The sequence below is a fragment of the Chiloscyllium punctatum genome, chromosome 7, assembly GCF_047496795.1.
Source record: "Chiloscyllium punctatum isolate Juve2018m chromosome 7, sChiPun1.3, whole genome shotgun sequence".
Taxonomy (NCBI): domain Eukaryota; kingdom Metazoa; phylum Chordata; class Chondrichthyes; order Orectolobiformes; family Hemiscylliidae; genus Chiloscyllium; species Chiloscyllium punctatum.
Genome location: NC_092745.1, coordinates 43,731,482 through 43,752,775, shown reverse-complemented (window position 1 = coordinate 43,752,775; position 21,294 = coordinate 43,731,482). Strand labels below are relative to the sequence as shown.

The following is a 21,294-nucleotide window of genomic DNA, read 5'->3' as shown; positions in this document are numbered from 1 at the left end:
AATACTATCCATTAGAGTCAATGTGGTTTTATGATGGTCAAGTCATATTTGACTAATTTGGTAGAGTTCTTTGAAGATGTAACAAGCAAAGTGGATAAGGGGATCCAGCAGATGTAATATATTTGGACTTCTGAAAAACGTTTGATAAGGTGTCAGACAAAAAGTTAATGCATAGGTTAGATCATGTGGGAGTTGGGGTAATTTATTAGCTTGGATAGGTAACTGACTGAAGGACACATGACAGAGTCGGGATACTTCTGGATGGCAAGAAGTAACTAGTGGGGTGCCATGTGGTTCGGTCCTTGGGCCCCAACTATTTACAATCTACATGAACAATTTGGATACAAGGATAGAAGGCTCTATAGCCAGATTTGCAAATGGCACAAAAATAGTTGGGACTGTAAAATGCAATTTAGGAGCAGGTTCATAGTTCCTTGAAAGTAGTCATAGGTGGATAGGATACTGAAGAAGGCATTTGGTATGCTTTCCTTTATTGGTCAGAGCATTGCGTATAGAGTTGGAAGGTCATATGGCGGCTGTACAGGACATTAGTTCAGCCACTTTTGGAATATTGTGTGCAATTCTGGTCTCCTTCCTATCGGAAGAATATCATGAAACTTGAAAGGGTTCATAAAAGGTTTACAGGGATGCTGCCAGGGTTGGAGGATTTGAGCTAGAGGGAGAGGCTGAAGAGGTTGGGGCTGTTTTCCCTGGAGTGTTGGAAGCTGAAAGGTGACCATATAGAGGTTTCTAAAATCATGAGGGTATGGATAGGATAAACAGACAAGGTCTTTTCCCAGGGGTGGGGTGTCTAAAACTACAGGGCAGAGGTTTAGGGTGAGAGGGAAAAGATACAAAAGGGACCTAAGGGGCAACATTTTTCACACAGAGGGTCGTACGTGTATGGAATGAGTTTCCAGAGCAAGTGGTGGAGGCTGGTACAATTGCAGCATTTAAAAGGCATCTGGATGGGTATATGAATGGCAAGGGTTTAGAGGGATACAGGCCAAGTGCTGACAAACAGGACTAGATTAGTTCACGATATCTGGTCGGCATGGATGAGTTGGACCGAAGGATCTGTTTCTGAGCTGTACATTTCTATGACTGTAAGACTCTTACAAATGGATATAGGAGAGTGGGCCAAAATATGGCAGATGGAATTTAATGTGGATAACTGTGAGGTCATGCATTTAGGTCGAACAAATGTGAAGGTGACATATTATCTAAGTGGGGAGAGATTTTGGAGTGCTTTGGTATGTAGGGGTCTAGGTGTTTTTGTTCATCAGTCACAGAAATCTGGCATGCAGATACAGCAAATAATAAAGAAAGTGAATGGAGTGTTGGCTTTTATAGCTAAAGGAATAGAACATAAAGGTAAGGAAGTGTTGTTGCAACTATACAAGATATTGGTGAGACTGCACCTGCAGTATTGTGCACAGCTTTGGTCCACTTATTTGAGGAAAGATGTAGTTGCATTGGAGGCAGTTCAGAGGAGGTTCACTAGATTGATCCCAGAGATGAGGGGTTTGTCGTATGAAGAGAAACCGAATAGTTTAGGCCAATACTCTGTGGAATTTAGAAGAATTAGGGGAGATCAAATTGAGGTATTCAGGATGATGAAAGGTATGGATAAAATAGATGTGGAGCGGATGCCTCCTCTTGTGGGGCATCCCAGGACAAGAAATCATAAACTTAGGATAGGATTTAAAACACAGTAGAGGAGAAACTGCTTCCCTCGAAGAGTTGTGAATCTGTGGAATTTGCTACCCAAAGTGTGGTAGCTGCTGGGACAATGAGTAAATAGTATGGATGAGTTTTACCAAAGGGTGTGTCTCTGTGCTGTATTGTATCTCAATATTGCTTAAATGGAGAAAGGGACAGGACGAATAGGCTGTGCCATTTTCCTCCCTGAAGTGTTGGAGACTGAGAGATTACTTTATAGAGGTTTACAAAACCATGAGGGGGGCGGACAGGTCTTTTTTTTCTTATGGTAGGAGAGTCCAAAACTGGAGGGCATAGGTTTAAGATGAGGCGGGCAAATTCTTCCTGTGTATATGTATATTTGGAATGAGCTACCAAAGGAAGTGGTGAAGCCGAGTACAATTACAACATTAAAAAAGTATCTGGATGGGTATATGGATAGGAAGGAATTAGAGGGATCTGGGATAAATGCTGGCAAAGAGTCTAGATTATTTTGGAATATCTGGCCAGCATGGATGAGTTGGACCGAAGGGTGTGTTTCTGTGCTGTTTGACTCTATGACTGTATCTCAATATTACTTAAACAGAGAAAGACAGCAGAAATCAGTAATCATGTAAGAATGACAAAAAGCTAACATACCAGTTCAATAGAGATGGCGAATGGGCTATTGGCCTTTATTTCAAAGAAAATTGAATATAAACAAAAAGGGAAGTCTTGCCAAAACTGTATGAGCACTTGTCAGAACAGAGCTGGAGAACAGTGAAAGGTTTTAGTCCCCTTTTGTAAGGAAAGATACATTGGCATTAGATGACAGTAAATCCCCAGCGTCTGCCAATTTACATTCCAGAATATTTGAAGACTGTAGAAATAGTGGATGCATTGTTGGTCATCTTTCAAAATTCTATAGACTGTGCAACAGTTCTTATAGACTGGAGTGCAGCTAACATAACCCCCACTTATTTAATAAGACCAGTGAGAAAAGGGGGAAATATGGACTAGTTAATCCAACATCCGTATTAGGGAAAATTACTAGAGTCTATTATAAAAGATTTAATAGCAGAGTACTTGGAAAACAGTACAGGTAGACGATCCTTTATTTGAAATGCTCGGGACCAGCTGTTTTTCGGAATTCAGATTTTTCCGGTTCTCAGAATCAGTGACAGTTTAATGGTGAAAGTTTTAAAAATCTCACCGGGGGAGCAGACTTCTATGTAAGAACGTGCTTGGCCACGCCCCCCCTACGTCACATCTGAGTAACACGCAATGAGTGGGTGTCAACTTGGGTTAACTGCTCGCCAAACAACCTTGTTAATGAGAAAAAAAAATTCATAAAAGACCTTTGGATGTTTGGATAAAAGATCTTCTACCTGTAATGGGATCAGATTCAGCAAGGATTTATGAAAGGGCAATCATACCTGACAAGTTTCTGGAATTTTTTGAGGAAACAACTGCTAGAATTGGTAAGATGGAGCCAGAAAGTGTGGTTTACTCAGACTTGCAGAAATCTTTACTCAGGTCCAACCCAAGAAAAATTAAAGTGCATAGGATTTTGGGTAGTGCACTGACATGGATGGAGAGCTCGTTGGCAGATAAGACAAAAATAAGCGGATCTTTTTCTTAGTGGCAGCCAGTGGATTAGTTTATATTGCAGCTTCTGTCACTTGCTGACTTTGTTCCCAAGACTATATAGAGCTTTGCCCCTTCTCTTGTAGGGCTACCTGCATACTGGTTTAAAAAGTTCTCTGGGGTTCATATTAAGAATTCTGTCTTCTCTAAGCCATTCATACTTTGTCTGTCCCAGTTCATATTATGGAAATTTAAATTCCGCACTATGACTATCATATATTTTTATACTTCTCTGAGACTTGCTTACATTTCCATCATTCTATCTCTGCCTGATCATTTGGAGTTGACAGTACTCTGCCAGTTATGTGATTACTTTTTTATTACTTATAAGTTCTACCCATATGGCCGTATTTGAGTAACCTTCTAAGATATCACCCCTCTTTATTTCAGTAATTGCCTCCTTGATCAATATTGTTGCACCATCTGCTCTTTAACACAACCAGCTTGTGTGCAGGATGCAGCGGGTAACTGGTTTACACTTTAAAAAAAAAGGTCTCTGACTTATTATTTAAAAGTCTCAGCTTAAAAGCTCTGATGAGAGGAAATAAAATGGCTATCTTCAGCTTAAAATTATTTATACTGCAGAGCAAAAGCAGGTTCTTCCCTTCCATAGGTCTGATGGCTTCTGGTACTAACATTCACTTCCAGAAGGTCACCTGGAAGCCAATGCACAGTTTTTGGCAGATAACGATAGCTGATCATCATACCATAGATCATTTAGTACTTGTTACCAAATCTCCATACATACATGGACCTATGGCTTCAACTTGTTGAACCAACAAATGTGTAAACTGCACTTACAGTGAGTACCAGATAACATGCTATTTGTTGATGGCCACATCTCCGTTTGTACACAGCTCCCTGGCTCTGGTGTGTCTATAAACAGCACTTACAATGAATATCAGATAGCTTTTTCTAAAATGTACAGCAATCCTTGTTTTTGAATCTGTACTATTCCCATTTCAGTGCTCAATCAAAAAATATAGAAAAATAAAAAGATACAATCTTTATATCCCAAATTCAATCATACATCGCACTGGGAGCAATTCAGGGATTAGAACCTTTGAGGTACTTCTTTTCAATCTGCTACCTAACTCCCTAAATCCTTGCTGTCAGACCACATTCTTCTTTCTACTTATGTCATCGGTTTCTACATGAATTATGATCTCTGGATGTTTATCCTTCTTCAGAATGCAGTGCAGCTGTTCAGTGAGTCCTTGGCCCCTGGTCCCATGGAGGCAACAAACCATCCTGAAGTCATGTCTGCGAACTACAGAAATGTCTGTCTGTACTTTCACTATTGAGGCTTCTACTACAATTTCACTTCCTCTTTTTCTCCTCCTTGTTTATGTACTCCCTGGAGGCACCATCACTTTCACCATTCTGCTCCACAGAAAAACTGCTCTCGAGACTCTTCTGACTATCTACCTGGCTCCCATCTTCTGACTGGTGAGCACCCATTCCTTATCCAACTGCACTGTCAAGAAGAATGACAGCATCTACAAAAGTACATAACACTCAGCCTTACAGATACCCTGCCATTCCACTAGCTAACATTCCAGCTATTAAACCTGGCGCTTAAGTTGGTTAAACCAGTGGCAGTTACTGCTTATGTTGTCATCCATACTGCCAGGGGCATAAGACCGCCCACATATTGTAGGCCGTGCAGCACATCTCTGCTATAATAAGCCAAATAAAAAAATTAAATGTTTTTAAAAATGAACTTTTCTCTTTCCTTAATGTAGCTTTAAAATGGAGAATAAGAACTTATTCATTACCTCCTAATTAGTTCAGTGTTTTGAGCTGATTTACTTTTGTCAGTCTTTTGGAAAATTGGCTTTATTCCTGTTGGGGTTAGCTGCTGTTACAACTGGCTTGATCTGGGTCTCAATCTTCTAACTTTCACTGAGAACCTCCCATAGTTCCTGTTCATCCTTAGTCGTTCCCCTCTTGCTGCTGTTGCAATTGGCTCAACCTGAGCCTCGATCCTCGAGTTTTCATTGATGAGTTCTGCTCCCACTGTTCTCCTTCAAGTTTGCTCCGTTCCCACTGTTGCTCCTGCTTGAACGTTTTGATTGAACTGTCCTTCAACTTTCAAATTGTAGGAAATTCTTCTTAACATTATAGACTCTCTCATAATTTAACTAAAGATTCTGTAAAATATGCAGTGCATTTTCTTCAAGACCAATCATTATATTCTTCTTCCTAAGGCATAGTGCTTTAGAACTGCTTACAACATTCCAGTTGTTGTCCTTTGTATAGCTCTATCATTGCATCTATCCCCCAAGACTCCTCACACTTCTACTTTTTCTGGTGTTTCACAATTTAGAAATTTTGTCTTTTTGTTTTTGCAAATATTGAAAGCGATTAATTTTGTATAATAATGAGTAAATAAAATTCAACACATTTTACAGAATACCAATTGAGCAACAAATCAACCACTGAAGTGGTCATTCATCATTCAGGGTGGACTAGCGGCAGTGGAAAGGTAACTTCAGGGTACTTGCTGTGTGTCTGGTTATGGTGCAATTGAGGATTGGGCAATTTCTGTGGTGTGGATGATGGTGCTGTCTTGATCCATCATTGAGGTCATCTTGCCTAGGGTCTCACTGGTACTGAGCACTGAGAGGGCTGAAGCAAGACCACATCTTTATCCAGCCATTGCAGATTGCATTTTACAAGAACAGGAAAATTATTCAAGTTGTCATTTCCAATACCTATTCTGGAATCAATATTAAAAGAAAATTAATCATGACTGTATTTATGTTTGGAATAGCCTGTTGTGTGCACGTATTGGCTATTGCATTTCCTCTTACAGTGACACACTCAAAAGTACTTCATCCTTGGTCGTGAGTATGACTGTTTTGAGGAACTCTGCAGGACAGGCCCCATTTTGGAAAACATCACAGTACTGGTGGAAATGGTGGCTCCCACTATCAGGCCAGCTGTATTCAAGGAAGAGGTCCCTGACAACATTGGAGGGCAGGCTTCGAGTGGGCTTACTATAGACTGAGTGAGGACCAACATCATGCAAAGAGATTTTGTTGGACTTGTAGTGACTACAACTGCAGATTAGGACTGGGATGCTGGAATCTTCTTCATTGAAGCTAGTTCAACTTGGGAGTGACTTTTGCTGATATATCCTGGTGCACTGGTTTGCTTGATTGTGCTGTGCCTTGGGAGCTTGGGACTGATGACAGAGAGTCACAGTAGTGCTGACTGTGTTGCCTGCACTTTACCCTCTTGATCCATTTAAAACCTATTTAAGGTATAAGCTGGTTCTGTGTTCATGTCCCACTCCAGGATAGAAACACCAAAGTGAAGGCTGAAACTCTAGTGCTCCAAAACAGATGTAGTTCTGAGCTTTTGCAGGTACTAGGTACTGAAATGAAATACTAAACCAAAGCTACATTGGGTGAATGGAAAAGATTCCACGCACTACTTTTAAGAAGAGCAGGGAAATTATTAAAGTTGTCATTCCTAATATCTATTCTGTAATCAATATTTTTAAAAAATTTAATTATGACAGTATTTTTGTTTGTAATAGCCTTTTGTGTGCACATATTGGCTACTGCATTTTCTACAACAGTGCCAATGCTTCAAAAGTACTTCATTGAATGTAAATTGATTTGAGAATCAGTTGGTCATAACATAGCATTATTTAGCAATGAGTCTTTTTCTCTAAGACACAAAATGCATTACAAATGTTTAGAAGAATTATTAACAAGTAGGTAGAATAGTGTGACATGCCCATACTTTCTGATGCAGTTGTAAAGCTATTTGTTTTTAACATTTATAATTTGTCTTCAACACTCAGAAGCACCTTTCGACTTTTAGCCTTCTTGCATTGTCTTCTTGAGCAGTTGACCTGACCATTCCCGTTTCTGACATATCATCTACCCAAAATTAAGTATCGACTTTTCTCATATTTACAAATGTAATGAGCATAATTTGGATTGTTATAAGCATGAAGAAAGCTTTACATTCTCATTTTCTCTCTCTCTTCCCTCACCCTTGCTCCCCTAATTTTTCTAGTATCTGCATAGCAACTGTCATCACTTCAGGTAATTCTGCCACCAAGTAAATTTTCACATCATTTGGTATATGACATTCTGTTTTTGTTAACACTTGTATTTACATGATAGGTGCTATGATCTTGTAAATCTGAAAATGATAGCAAATGCTGGATCTAAGGCAAGTTCACCAGTTTCTGTACATTGCAATTAACAGAAACTTAGACCTGTTACGTGGTTCGAGAATTTTATCCTATTTTTCTGATTAGGGAAAAACTTAATTTAAAAAAATATAACTTCAAGGGCTTGTTCTGGCTCACTAAATTTGCAGAGAAATGAACTGCAGTTTTAGCCCTGATTAAATTGCATGTTTTTTTGCTTCTGCAATCAAATCCAATCAAAATTAAAATTTGTGCAGGGAATTGCCAACTGTAGCAAGGAACTACAGTATCATTCTGTAGCATTAGTCATTCTGATTTCACACATCACACTTCCATCTGCTTGTTATGCTACTTGCATAGTCTTTGAATAGTGGAGTACCCATTAGCACTAGTGAAACTTCCTTTGAATTGCTTAGAATGTGAGAAAATTGTACATGCTTGAATGTAAACTTGAATGATACAAATGGCTTGCTGACAATTAACAATGAGAAAGTAAAATACTGTGCAGTTTGCAAGTGGAAACATCACAAAGAACAAAATAATCTCTTTTCTGAAGTTTTAATAAGAGCCATTGCATTGATTGAAACATTAATATAACATTAACTCTAAATTCAAAATGTGGTAGTACAGTAGATAGGGGAGAAGGTAAGTCAAGGTGAAAATTCATATGGTGCTGAACCATTAAAATTATTCTCAAAATATTTATTAAATAATTAGAAGAATTAAATAGAGTAGAATTCTCCAGAAAATAATCAGCAAAATAAAATTGCATGTGTAGCAGTTTTGTGGCAACCAGAGAGAAAATAAAAACTTAAGAATGCTGAACTTAAGGAATGGAACAAGTCAGGTTTCAGGTTCTTGAGTCTATTCATTTCCGTTCTGTGATAAAGTACCTTGTGTTCTTTGTCTCTCTCTTATTTTTCTTTGTTGATTGCTTAAGAGTTCTGTCTTTTATTAATCCATTCACAGGATATGGGCATTGCTGGCTAGGCCTGCCCATCAAACGTAGGCAAATGGGACTAGATCAGTTTTGGAAACCTGGTCAGCCTGGATGAGTTGGACCAGAGGGTCTGTTTCCATACAGGATGATGTTATGACTAATTGCCCTGGACAAGCTGATGATGATCTGAATTCTTGAATATTTGCCAGTATACTAGGGTTGATAAAAACATTAGTGCTGGTAGAAGGGGTGTCCCAGGGTCACTAAACAAAAAAAAACCTATAGATCCTGGAAATCTGAAGCAAAAACAAATAACTGGACAAATTTGGCAGGTCTGGCAGTATCTGTGGACAGAAAGGAGAGGCAACATTTTGGGTCTAGTGACTCTTCCTCAGAACACACTGAGTTTCTCTAGCTATTTCTGTTTTAGCTGCAAGATTGTGATCCAGTAGCAATGAAGCAACAACAACATAGCTTTAGGTTTGTGAAGTCAGGTGGTGGTGTACCGCCCATACATTAACTACCCTTATCCTTGGTGATGGAGGCTGCTGGTTTGGAAGCAGTTGTGGTGGATTACTGGAGTTCATTTGTAGATGGTGCCACTAATAAAGAGAGTAAGTATTTTGGTGGGGTTTGGATGGGAGTATGGCTACCAATTAAGTAGGCTGTTTTGTCCTGGATGTTCTCTAGGTTATCAAGTGTTGTTGGTTTTGAAGGTGGGCAGGCATGTGGACAGTATTTCATCATTTTTATAACTTATACCTTGTAGATGGTAGACAGACATTGGGGAGACAGGAAGTGAGTTACTTGCCATTGGATTTTGAGCTCCTGACCTACTCAAGTAGTCATAGTGTTTATGCTGATCCAGTTTCATTTTCATCAATGGTAATCCCACGATGTGGTAGTAGAGGATTCAGTAATGGTAATGTCATTGAATACCACAGGGCAATGGTTAGATTCTCTCTTGGTGGAGATGGCCATTGCCTGGCACTTGTGTCAATGTTTACTCACCAGTTGTCATAGACATCTTGGTCTGACTGCATATGGGCGTGGAATTCCACTGGATTATCTTCATTATGCATGAGGTGGCTTTCTTATTCATTCATGGAATGAGGACATGGCTGACTAGGCCAGCATCCCTAATTGCCTAGACTGGCAGTTAAGAGTCAACCATGTTGCTGTGAGTCCACACTAGTTAAGGAGGACATTTGACAATGGATTAATGGTCATCATTAGCCTCTTAATTCCAAAGTTTTAAAATTGATTTCAGATTCCACCATCTGTCATGGTGAGATTCGAACCCAAGTCCCCAGAACATTACCTGGGTCTCTGGATTAATAATCCAGCAATAATACCATGAGGTCATTGCCTCCCCAGCATGCGCAGACATCAGTATAAATTATCTAGTACTTTGAGGTGGGATTGAGGTATCATAAAGCTATGAGTAGGGAATTGGAATGATATTTGACTACTATTTTGCTAAAACTGATGTTTATGAACTGTGTTACAGTAAGGAAGAAATTGATGAGTTAATCCTTTTTGGGAATTCCAGTCCAAGTGTTATATTGAAGTATATATCTGTTAACTAATTTGTCAGAATTAGGAAGCTAGTGCTGGTATTCATTGCATTTCTGGAGGACAGAGTGACCAGAGGGATACTGTTATGAATGAAACTTCATTGACACTCAATGTTGTTAACAATAGAATGATGTAAAATCAATAATTTGAAGGAATGATAAATTAATATAATGTACTATGACATTTTGAAAATATGCATTTCAGTTCAAATTATATGTTCCTTCCCATTTAACTTGCCACTTTTTTTTATACAAGTGATTGCCATAAAGTTAATTGTTAAAATTGCTTTGTGTTCATCTGGTGCTATCCACAAACATTTGCAGTGAATAGCTGATCAAAAAGTAATATATAGCCTCCTCATTTCCAACTGTAATATCTCAAAGTTCCAATTAATTGAAATTAATTTCCCAATTATATGTCCACTCTGCAAGTCTGCTTGGATCTTATTGCATTTGTTGCAGTCCACCTCAGTCTTCCCCTGTCCAAATCTCTCTTTGGGAGAAAATAAATGCTGTAATTAGTTTTTGATGAATGTAAAGATACGTAACTCTCACCATTAAATATCTGTAACAAAAGTTGACATTGATGTAGTGCATTTTAAATAAGATGATGTCCCAAGGCCCTTAACAGGCACATTTTAAACAAAAGGCAGTAATCCAAATATGGAGCTATTAGTTCAAATGGCCAAAACCTTGGTCAAAAAGGGAGGTTAGAAAGAGCATTTGAAATGAAGAAAACACATCATAGAGATGGAGAGATGTAGAAAGAGAATTCCAGAACTTAGGTTATACATTAAGGCATGGCTGGCAATGCCGAAGTTATCAAATTTGGGGATGCTGATAAGGCCAGAAATGGTGAGTACAGAAATGCCAAGGAATTTGCGATTGAAGTAAAGGATTAGGGAGGGGACAAAGCCATGGAGAAATCTGAAAACCAGGATAAGAATTTTGAAGTTGGGAATTGCTGGGTGTTTGAGTGGCACAAATGTTATTTCGTATTTGTCTGTGCAAAAACTGCTTTAATATTTGTGGTGTTAGAAATGGTGCCAAATATTGTGCAATCATCAGCAAACATCTCCACTTCTGACCTTATGATGGAGGGAAGGTCATTGATGAAGCACCTGAAGACTGTTGGGTTTAGGACACTACCTAGAGGAACTCCTGGAACCAAGATGACTGACCTCCAAAAACCACCTTCCTTTGTGCCATCTATGACTCCCACCAGCAGAGGTTTCCCCTATTTCCCTTGATTTCAGTTTTACTAGGCCTCTTTGATACTTTGAATTTGATATCAATGGGAGTAACACTCACCTTGTCCAGGGGTAACAAATGCACGAATGAGGGTTTCAGCAGCAGATGAGCTAAGATAGAATGGCCATTTTATGGAAATGAAGGTAGGAAGTCGGAATGGTTACATAAATATATGGTTGGAAACTCATCTCAGCTGTCAACCATGGTACCAAGGCTGAGAACAACTAAATCTCAGCTGCTAGAGCGATGTGGTTGAAAGTTAGGGAATGGAATTTGAAGTGGTGTTCAAAAGTATTGGACTAAATTGTCTGATCACAATTTGCTTAATACAATCCATTTTCAGACATTTCTTCCACCAGCAGAAACAAAAATAGATCAATGTAGTCGCTCTAGAGTAGGACCAGCAAGAATTGGAAGGTCAAGAGAAATAGAGGACTTGCCTCACTTTTACAACAGTAGCTGCCATATTTGGACAACTTTTTATAGGTCTCAATTTTTTTTTTATTGAATGAGTGTGGTTTAGTCAATGGGTGAGTGAGTAAATGGTGGAGGTGGTCAAATTGGGGGCATTTAGGTAGTCTTTGGGTCATCTGGTCTTATTGAGATTAGTCTAGGATGTCAGGACTGGTTTGGAGATTGATGGAAAAACTATTGGATTTAAGTGATTGATGGGATAATCATGATTAGTTGTTGTCAAGTTTAGTCTGGTCAGTAGAGCAGTCAGGTTTCATCAGGTTGGGAAAGTGATGGTGAGCTGGAGTTGGCTGTATTATGCTGTTGAGTAATGTGTGCTAGCCACTGAGTTAGAGCAGATATTAAATTTTATAACATTTCAGAGGTATGTATGCAGGCAAGCTCTCTGTATCTGGCTCTAGTCTCCATCCTGAGCTCAGGATCAGAGACATTAGAAACATAAATGAACCCATAAGAAGATTGAACTTGCCAGATACCTGTCTATAAGTCAGGAATTCGACTGGGCCCTGATGCGGATCTCCCAATATTTGTCTGGTCTTCAATCTGGACACAAGAAAATTTTAGGAAAAATCTCACTGTGCTTTTGGACAATGTTGCTGAAGGGTAGGATGTAGGTGAGAAATAGGAGGGATTCTGTTTGACATTTGCTTCATTTAAATCACTTGGAATTATTCTGGAGGTAGGTAACAGATAGTAGAAATAAAGGTAGAATACAACAAGTGGTGTATCCCAGGGATCTGTATTTGGACTTTTAATCTTTCACCATATAATATCACCACTTACTTAATAGAATAAAATTAATTATCCAGGTTTGGAGACAGTACATTGTTGGGTAAGGTACAACGTCTAACTGAGAGGAAGGAGTTAAGAAAGGGCATAAATTAAGTGAATGGGGGGAAAGCTGTGATACATAAATTCAATGTGAGACCATTCAGTTTTTCACATGATAAGTAGTTAATTGAAAGGGATTCGTAGAAGGTCTTGAGTTGATTGGTCGTTTTTAAAAATTCTTTCATGTGACCATGGATGTTGCTGGACGAGTCCTATCCATAATTGCTTTTAAACTCATTTCAACTTTTGTTAAGTCACATGTCTGGAGCCACATGTTGGCCAGACCACTAAGGACAACAGATTATCTTCCTGGTGAAAGGATGGTTTTACATTCCAGATTTGTTAATTGAATTTAAATTCTATCAGCTACCATGGTGGGATTTGGACCCAGGTCTCCAGAGCATTAGCTTCGACCTCTAGTTAAGTCTATTATCACTTTGCCACCATTATTACCCTTTGTGTTCTGTATTTATGTGCCCGCATTTCATTTTGTGTACACGTTCAAAGTGAGATAATTCAATCTTCTCATAATTGCTATGTGGAGTTCTCTGTCATGATTTCTCTTGATAGTGGCCGTCAAGACTTTCATCGAGAAATGTAGTTTGCTTCTTAGTGATTGCTGACATTAAACACAAGAAAATGTCTAATGTAATAATTTGAAAAGTTATCAATGAGGACCTGACACACAAATGGTAATAAGTATAATGATAACAATTGCTCTCAATGTCGGAAAAACAAAAGAACTGATCATTGACTTCAGAAAGAAAGGAGGAGGAATGTGCCTGTCTACATCAATGGAGCGCGTGTCAACTTCCTGGGAGTGATGATAACCAACATTCTGTCCTAGACCTCCCACATAGATGCTACGGTCAAGAAGGCTCAACATTGCCTCCTCTGTCAGGCGGCTTAGGAAATTTGATATGTCAGTAAGGGCCCTCACGAATCTTTGGTGCACTATAGGAAGTATTCTATTTGGTGCCTAATGGCCTGGCACAGCAACTGCTCTGCCTAGGATCATAAAAACTACAGGAAGTTGTGAGCACTGCCCAGACCCATCACAGAAGCCAAGCTCCCTCCATGGACTCCCAATTACACTTCCCATTGCCGCAGAAAGGCTAGAACATCTTCAAAGACCCCTCCCATCCTGGTAATCCTCTCCTACAACCTCTTCCGTCAGATAGAAGGTTCAGAAACTTGACACATAAGAACAGCTTCTTCACTGCTGTTATTAGACCGCAGAATGGACCCAACTTCAAATAATATTGCTCTTACTTTGTTCACTTCCTGTGCAGCTATAACCTAGTATGCCTCACTCTGTCTAAGCTCTGTATGTCCTTGTTTGCTATGATCTACCTGTACTGCTTGCAAAACATTTCACTGTACCTAGGTACATGTGACTACAATAAATCAAATCAAATCAAATTTTACTAAGACTGGTTTTGTATTTGGCAGTTTGAATTTTGTTACTGCACTTCGCTTCAAAATTTAAGGTTAAAGTTGATTTTTAAAAATACTGTCCAGAAATTAAGGGGGAATCGTTATTTTTATTCATGATTTCAACTTGTTTTGGAAATTATTTTCCTGTTGACTGTTTTATAAACCATTTTGAAATATTTTGTATACATTTGAATCTGTAGAAATACATTTTCAAGCACGCATATTAATTTTAAGGTGTGTGGAATAACAGATTTTTTGAATATCTAAAGTTTAGAAATACATTTTCGTTTGTCCATCAGAACATTTGCTGTGAATCTGGACACCCTCTACTTGCCCAAACCCACAACGACTAAAAATTCAACCCGTAGAAAGTTATTTCAAAACCTGAGTCCCATATTAATCAAATGTTTGCACTTCTGTTAAACGTCAGGTATGTTAAACTGGTGGAAGTAATGGAATCTCTTGATAAGGAATATTCATTATGCTAGTCTCTCAGAGTCTTGTGTTATTGTAGCAAGTTTTATTCATTGCTGTACTCCAACTACCTTGCAATTAAAGTCAATAAATGTCATTTACCTTTCTCATTGCTTGTATGCTAATATTCTGCAAACTGTATAAGCAGGCACTCATGCATGGATCACGATCCATAAGTAGTGCTGTGAAGGCAAGTATCCTTTATGCTGCCTTCATTTTGCTTTAGCTACTGTATTTCCCAATGAACGGAATAATGTAATCCATAAACTGAGTTATTTGTAGATTCATTAAAATATTTAAATTGCCAGTCTCTGGGATCAGGTTGTCCATCAGAACATTTTCTGTGAATCTGGACACACTCTACTTGCCCAAACTCTCAACGACTAAAAATTCTTTAGGAACCTCAAATTTGTTGGGGGGCGTGTGGGGAAGGTGGTTTGATGGGTTTTCTTGAAGGCATTCAGAATTTTAAAAATTGTACTTTCTAGCCTCTTGGTCGAAGTGTGGTGCTGGAAAAGCACAGCAGGTCAGGCAGCATCTGAGGAGCAGGAGAATCGATGTTTCGGGCATAAGCCCTTCACCAGGAATGAGGCTTGTGGGTCAGGGCTGAGAGATAAATGGAAGGGGGTTGCAGCTGAGGGGAGGTAGCTGGGAAAGCGATAGGTGGATGAAGGCGATAGACCAGAGGGGGCAGTGATTGACAGGTTCAGAGGGCGGTGCCAAGTTGGAGGCTTGGGACTGGGATAGTGGGCGGCATTGGTGGCACAGTGATTAGCGCTGCTGCCTCATCATGCCAGAGATCCGGGTTCAATTCCCGCCTCAGGCAACTGTCTTTGTGGAGTTTGTACATTCTCCCTGTGTCTGCATGGGTTTCCTCTGGGTACTCCGGTTTCTTCCCATGGTCCAAAAATGTGCAGGTTAGGTGAATTAGCCATGCTAAATTGCCCGTAGTGTTAGGTGAAGGGGTAAATGGAGGGGAATGGGTCTGGGTGGGTTGCTCTTCGAAGGGTCGCTGTGGACTTGTTGGACCAAAGGGCCTGTTTCCACACTAAGTAATCTAATCTAATCTAATCATGATGTGGGGAAAATTAGGCGTCGGGTGGTAATGTATCGGCGGTGGAGGAGGCCCAGGACCTGTATGTCTTTGAAGGAGTGGGGGGGGGAGGGGTTGAAGTGTTCAGCCTTGAGGCAGTGGGGTTGGTGGGTGTAGGTGCCCCAGAGATGTTCTCTGAAATGATCTGCAAGAAGGCGTCCTGTTTTGCCGATGTAGAGGAGACCATACCGAGTGCAGTGGATGCAGTAGATGACATTGGTCGAGGTACAGATGAATTTCTGACGGATATGGAAGGATCCCTTGGGGCCTTGGACAGAGGTGAGGGGAGTAGTGTGGGTGCAGGTTTTGCACTTCCTGCAGTGGCAGGGAAGGGTGCCAGGAGTGGGGTGTGGGCTGGTGGGGAGTGTGGACCTAACAAGGGATTCATGGAAGAAATGGTCTTTTTGGAACGCTGATAGGGTTGAGGAGGGAAGTTTGGAGGTGGCGGAAGATGATGCTTTGTATGCGGATGTTGGTGGGGTAGAAGGTGAGGACTAGGGCGGTTCTGTTCTTGTTGCATTGGGAGGGGTGGTGTTCAATGGCGGTGGTGCGTGAAGTGGAGGAGGTGCGCTGGAGGCATCCTCAACTATGTGGGAAGGCAAGTTACAATCATGGAAGAAGGAGGCCATCTAGGACTTTGAGATTGAACTGGTCATCCTGGGAACAGATGTGGTTAAGGCAGAGGAATTGGGAATAAGGGATGGCGTTTTTACAGGAAGGAGAGTGAGAGGAGGCGTATTCTAGGTAGCTGTGGGAGTCGGTGGGCTTGTAGTATATGTATGTGGTTAGTCGGTTGCCAGAGACGACGATGGAGAGGTCCAGGAAGGGGAGGGAGGTTGCCGAGATGGTCCAGGTGAATTTGAGGTCAGGGTGGAAAGTGTTGGTGAAGTTGATGAACTGTTCAACCTCCTTGTGGGAGCACAAGGCGGCACTGATACGGTCATCGATGTAGCAGAAGAACAGGTTGGGGTTGGTGCCAGTGTAACTGCAGAAGATGGACTATTCTACATATCCGACAAATAGGCAGGCATAGCTGGGTCCCATGCAAATGCCCATGGCTACCCATTTGGCTTGGATGAAATGGGAGGATTGGAAGGAGATGTTGAGGGTGAGGACCACTTCAGCCAGGTGGATGAGGGTGTCGGTAGAAGGGTACTGGTTGGGGTGGCGAGAGAGGAAGAAACTGAGGGCTTGGAGACCTTCATCGTTGCGGATCGATGTGTACAGGGACTGGATGTCCATGGTGAAGATGAGGCACTGGGGGCTGGGGAAATGAAACTCATGGAGGAGGTGAAGGACATGGGTGGTGTGACGAATGTAGTTGGGGAGTTCCTGGACTAACGAGGACAGGACAGTGTCAAGGTGGGAAGAGATGAGTTCGAACCTTCCGATAATCCCTCCATACACTGGTTTCCTCTAACCTCCCGATAATCCCTGCATACATGGGTTTCCTCGAACCTTCCGATAATCCCTCCAAACACGGTTTTCCTGGAACCTTCTGATAATCCCTCCATACATTGGTTTCCTCGAATCTTCCAATAATCCCTCCAAACAGGGGTTTCCTCAAACCTTCCGATAATTCTTCCATACATGGGTTTTCTCGAACCTTCCTATAAAATTCTCCTTTCTCGCCTCTTCCAGGCCACTCATTTATGTGCTAAAGCTCTCCCTTGGATCTTTGCCAATTGCGCTGAACAGGAAATCAATTAAATCAATTTTAATTTCAATTTAGAAATTACAAAAGGCTTGTATCACCTGAGGCATGATTTTGTGAAATCCCAAATGCTTGTTTACTCTGTTAAATTGGTCCAAGAGAAGTTGCCATGCAGATGTTTGTGTTTAATTAATGAGATCTGCTTTAGCTATTGCCTTAGATCCTGTTTTATTAGCAACATAGAACATTACAGCACAGTACAGCTCTTCTGCCCACTATGTTGTGCCAACCTGTGAAACCACTCTGAAGCCCACCTAATCTACACTATCATGTTTATCATGATGTGTCTTTGCCAGTAAATGTTCTTCTATTTTTCATGAATTTGTTAAATTCAGTAAATCCAGAAACTAACACTAAACTGTATGAGCAATAAGGAGACTCCAAGACAACCAAGAAAAAATACCAGTTACCTAAATTCTAAAATCAAAACAAAATGTTTGAAAGTACTTGACAGATCCAGAAGCGCCTGTGAGAAAAAAATGATAACCTTTCATCAGAGCAGTTTATCTCTCCACAGATGCTGCTCGAGTTGCTGAATTTTCCCAGCATTTTCTGTTTTAACTTTGCTCCATAACACTGTCTTAGCTTCTATTATATTGGAATTCCATAATAGGGTTTTGTCTGTCATTACTTCTAAACTTCAAAATGTTGAATCAGAACTGACTGGCAAGTCTTCTCATCTTTTTTTTATTGATTGCCACTTTATAGTCATAATAGGAATTTGAGGCCACAAACTGAATTCTTATTGCTTACTTTTGTATAAGAAAAGTTATTTACCAGAAAAGATAAACTTTTTGATCTATATTGTTTCACTTAGAATCTTGGGATTACGCCGGGCTCCAGTGGTTGTTGGGAGATATGTGAACTTGCACACTGAGATAAAACCAGTTGCCTCTGAGCAGCTTCTGAGCACCTTCCTCACACAGGGTATGTATATATTTCATTTTGGGTATATAGTAATTCCAGATAATTACTGCTGTTCATTCCACAATAACACATATACATGAAGGTACTGTTTTAACACAGCGGTGTACAAATTGAATGCACATACTTTGATAATGTTATAGGATGGTGAGGTGGAAATCTTTTCCTTTGCAAGTCTTTTTCTGAATCTGCTATGACTGTTTAATTGTTCAAGTGGAGGGTCTATTTTGATATTGAAATAATACCATCAATGCCTTTCTCCTGAAGCAATATGTTCTGAAAAATTAACAGGAGTTAAGCTTCCCCATGTCTTGTCTCATGTCATAGTGGCTCAATAGTTAGTACTGCTGCCTCACAGCACCAGTGACCTGGGTTTGATTCCAGGGCAACTGTGTGTGTGGAGTTTGCATATTTTTGCCGTGTCTGGATGGGTTTCCTCTCACAATCCAAAGATGTGCAGGTCAGTTGAATTGGCTCTGCTAAATTTATCCATTGTGTTCAGAGATGTGTATGTTAGGGTCATTAGTCAGGGTTAAATATAGAATAATAGGGTAGGGAATTGGGTCTAGGTGGGTTACTGTTTGGAGAGTTGGTGTGGACTTGTTAGGCTGAAGGGCCTGTTTTCACTTTGTAGGGATTCTGTTCTATTCCTCTAAAGACAGCTAACTTGCAGCTTTTTGTAATCAAACGACATTCAAAGCATAACATAAAATTATACCTAATAAAAATGGTGGTAAAACATTACAAACTAGGGATTATGAAAGAAGTGCTTGTGTAATTCGGAATTCATCTGCTTTTCCATCTCATTGTAATGTTTTGCAAAGTTTATAAAGAAGTGAACACTTCTATATTTCTGTAGTAGTTTCCGTCCATATTTTAATATCCCATCAGATGTTACTGCAGCTGAGTTTTTAGTGTTTAATGGAGATATTGGATAAGAAAAGTGAAGTTCGTGTTGGAGCCCTTTGGGCGTTTTTATTTTCTGGATGCAATGAAAATCATCTGGATCAAACTACTGTATTCAACCACATAACTACAAGTGCATAAAGAGCTAGAATACTGGAATTCTAGGCACTTTGATTTCTTTTCAGGATACTCCATACTTCTTTACAAAACTAACTAATTTTAACAATAACATAGAGAAAGGCTGTGTTTTCTCTCTGAAGTGCTAACTCTGATGTTTGCTTTTAATTTGCAGCAGTTGCAAATGATAAGACCATTATACATCGGAGTCAAAGTAGGCCACATAGTCCATCCAGTCAACTCCACCATTCAATGGGATAATGGAGTTTTGCATTTTTCTGCCACAAAACCTTTGATTGCTTCACAGATTGAAAATCTATTTCAGATTTGAATATACTTTATTTAATCTAGACCCACATTCCTCTAAATTAGACAGTTATACAAATTCACCATCCTGAGACAAAACAAATCCCTTACTCATGAGATTACTGTCTTGTCCTAGATTATACCATAAAATGAAACAGCCTTTCTGCACCTACCCTAAGAATCTTGTTGCAATAAAGTGGTCTCTCATTCTTTGAAGTTCACATCAGTACAAGCCCAGTCTAATCAACCTTTCCTAATAAGAAATTTCTTATTACATGGAATCAAGCAAGTGAAACATCTCTGGGTTGTCTCTAATGGGGCACCCGCATGGGCCCTGGCTATGCCTGTCTCTTTGTCGGCTACGTGGAACAATCTATCTTCCACAGTTACACCGGCACTACTCCACACCTTTCCTCCGCTACATTGATGATTGCTTCGACACCACCTCATGCTCCCACAAGGAGGGCGAACAGTTCATGAACTTCACCAACACATTCCACCCCTACCTTAAATTCACCTGGACCATCTCTGACACTTCTCTCTCCTTCCTGGACCTCTCTATCTCCATCAACGGTGACCAACTCAGCACTGACATTTTCTACAAACCCACCAACTCCCACAGCTATCTGGATTACACCTCCTCCCACCCTGCCTCCTGCAAAAATGCTATCCCGTATTCCCAATTCCTCCGCCTCCGCCCCATCTGCTCCCAGGAGGACTAGTTCCACCATAGAACACACCAGATGGCCTCCTTTAGAGACCGCACTTTCCTCTCCCACGTGGTTGATGATGCCCTCTAGTGTATCTCATCCACTTCCCACACCTCTGCCCTCGAACCCCACTCCTCCAAAGGCAACAAGGACAGAACCCCTTTGGTCCTTATCTTCCACCCCACCAACCTCAGTATACATTGCATCATCCTCCACCATTTCTGCTACCTATAAAAGGACCCCACCACCAGAGATGTATTCCCTCCCCACCCCTATCCACTTTCCGTAAAGACCGCTCCCTCATGACTAACTTGTCAGGTCCATACCCCCCCAACAACCCACCCTCTCCTCCTGGCACCTTCCCCTGTCTCTGCAGGAATTGCAAAGTCTGCGCTCACACCTACCCGCCCACGTCCTTGCACATCCATCAAAGTTTCACCTGAATTTCCACGTTATTTACTGTATCTGTTGCTCCCGATGTGGTTTCCTCTACATTGGGGAGAGAGGACGCCTACTTGCAGAGCACTTCAGAGAACATCTCTGGGACACCCACACCAAGCAATCCCACTGCCCCGTGGCCGAACATTTCAACTTCCTCTCCCACTCTGCCGAGGACATGTAGGTCCTTGGCCTCCTCCATCACCACTCCCTTAGCCGCCAACACCTGGAGGAAGAATGCCTCATCTTCCACCTTGGGACCCTCCAACCCCATGGCATCAATGTGGATTTCACCAGTTTCCTCATTTCCCCTCCTTCCCACTTTACCCCAGTTCCAATCTTTCAGCTCAGCACCGGCATCAAGACCCTGTCCCAACTGTCCATCTTCCTTCCCATCTATCTGCACCACCCTCCCCTCTGACCTATCACCTTTACCCCCACCTCCATCCACCTATTGCACTCTCAACTGCCTTCCTCCCAGCCCCACCCCCCCTCCCATTTATCTCTTCACCCCCAAGGCTCCTAGCCTCATTCCTGATGAAGGGCTTTTGCCCAAAACGTCAATTTTCCTGTGCTTGGATGCTGCCTGACCTGATGTGCT

At 40.9% G+C, this 21,294-nt stretch overlaps 1 protein-coding gene across 4 annotated transcripts in view; it reads left to right on the top strand.

Annotated features, from left to right (window-relative positions):
• The window catches only part of fam20b (FAM20B glycosaminoglycan xylosylkinase), a 162,279-nt gene that overhangs the window by 101,550 nt on the left and 39,435 nt on the right, over window positions 1-21,294 (top strand). For all 4 annotated transcript variants that reach the window (XM_072573452.1, XM_072573451.1, XM_072573450.1 and 1 more), the window contains one exon: window positions 18,110-18,219. In XM_072573452.1, the coding sequence (XP_072429553.1) occupies window positions 18,110-18,219 (110 nt within the window). The remainder of the gene's footprint in view (window positions 1-18,109; window positions 18,220-21,294) is intronic.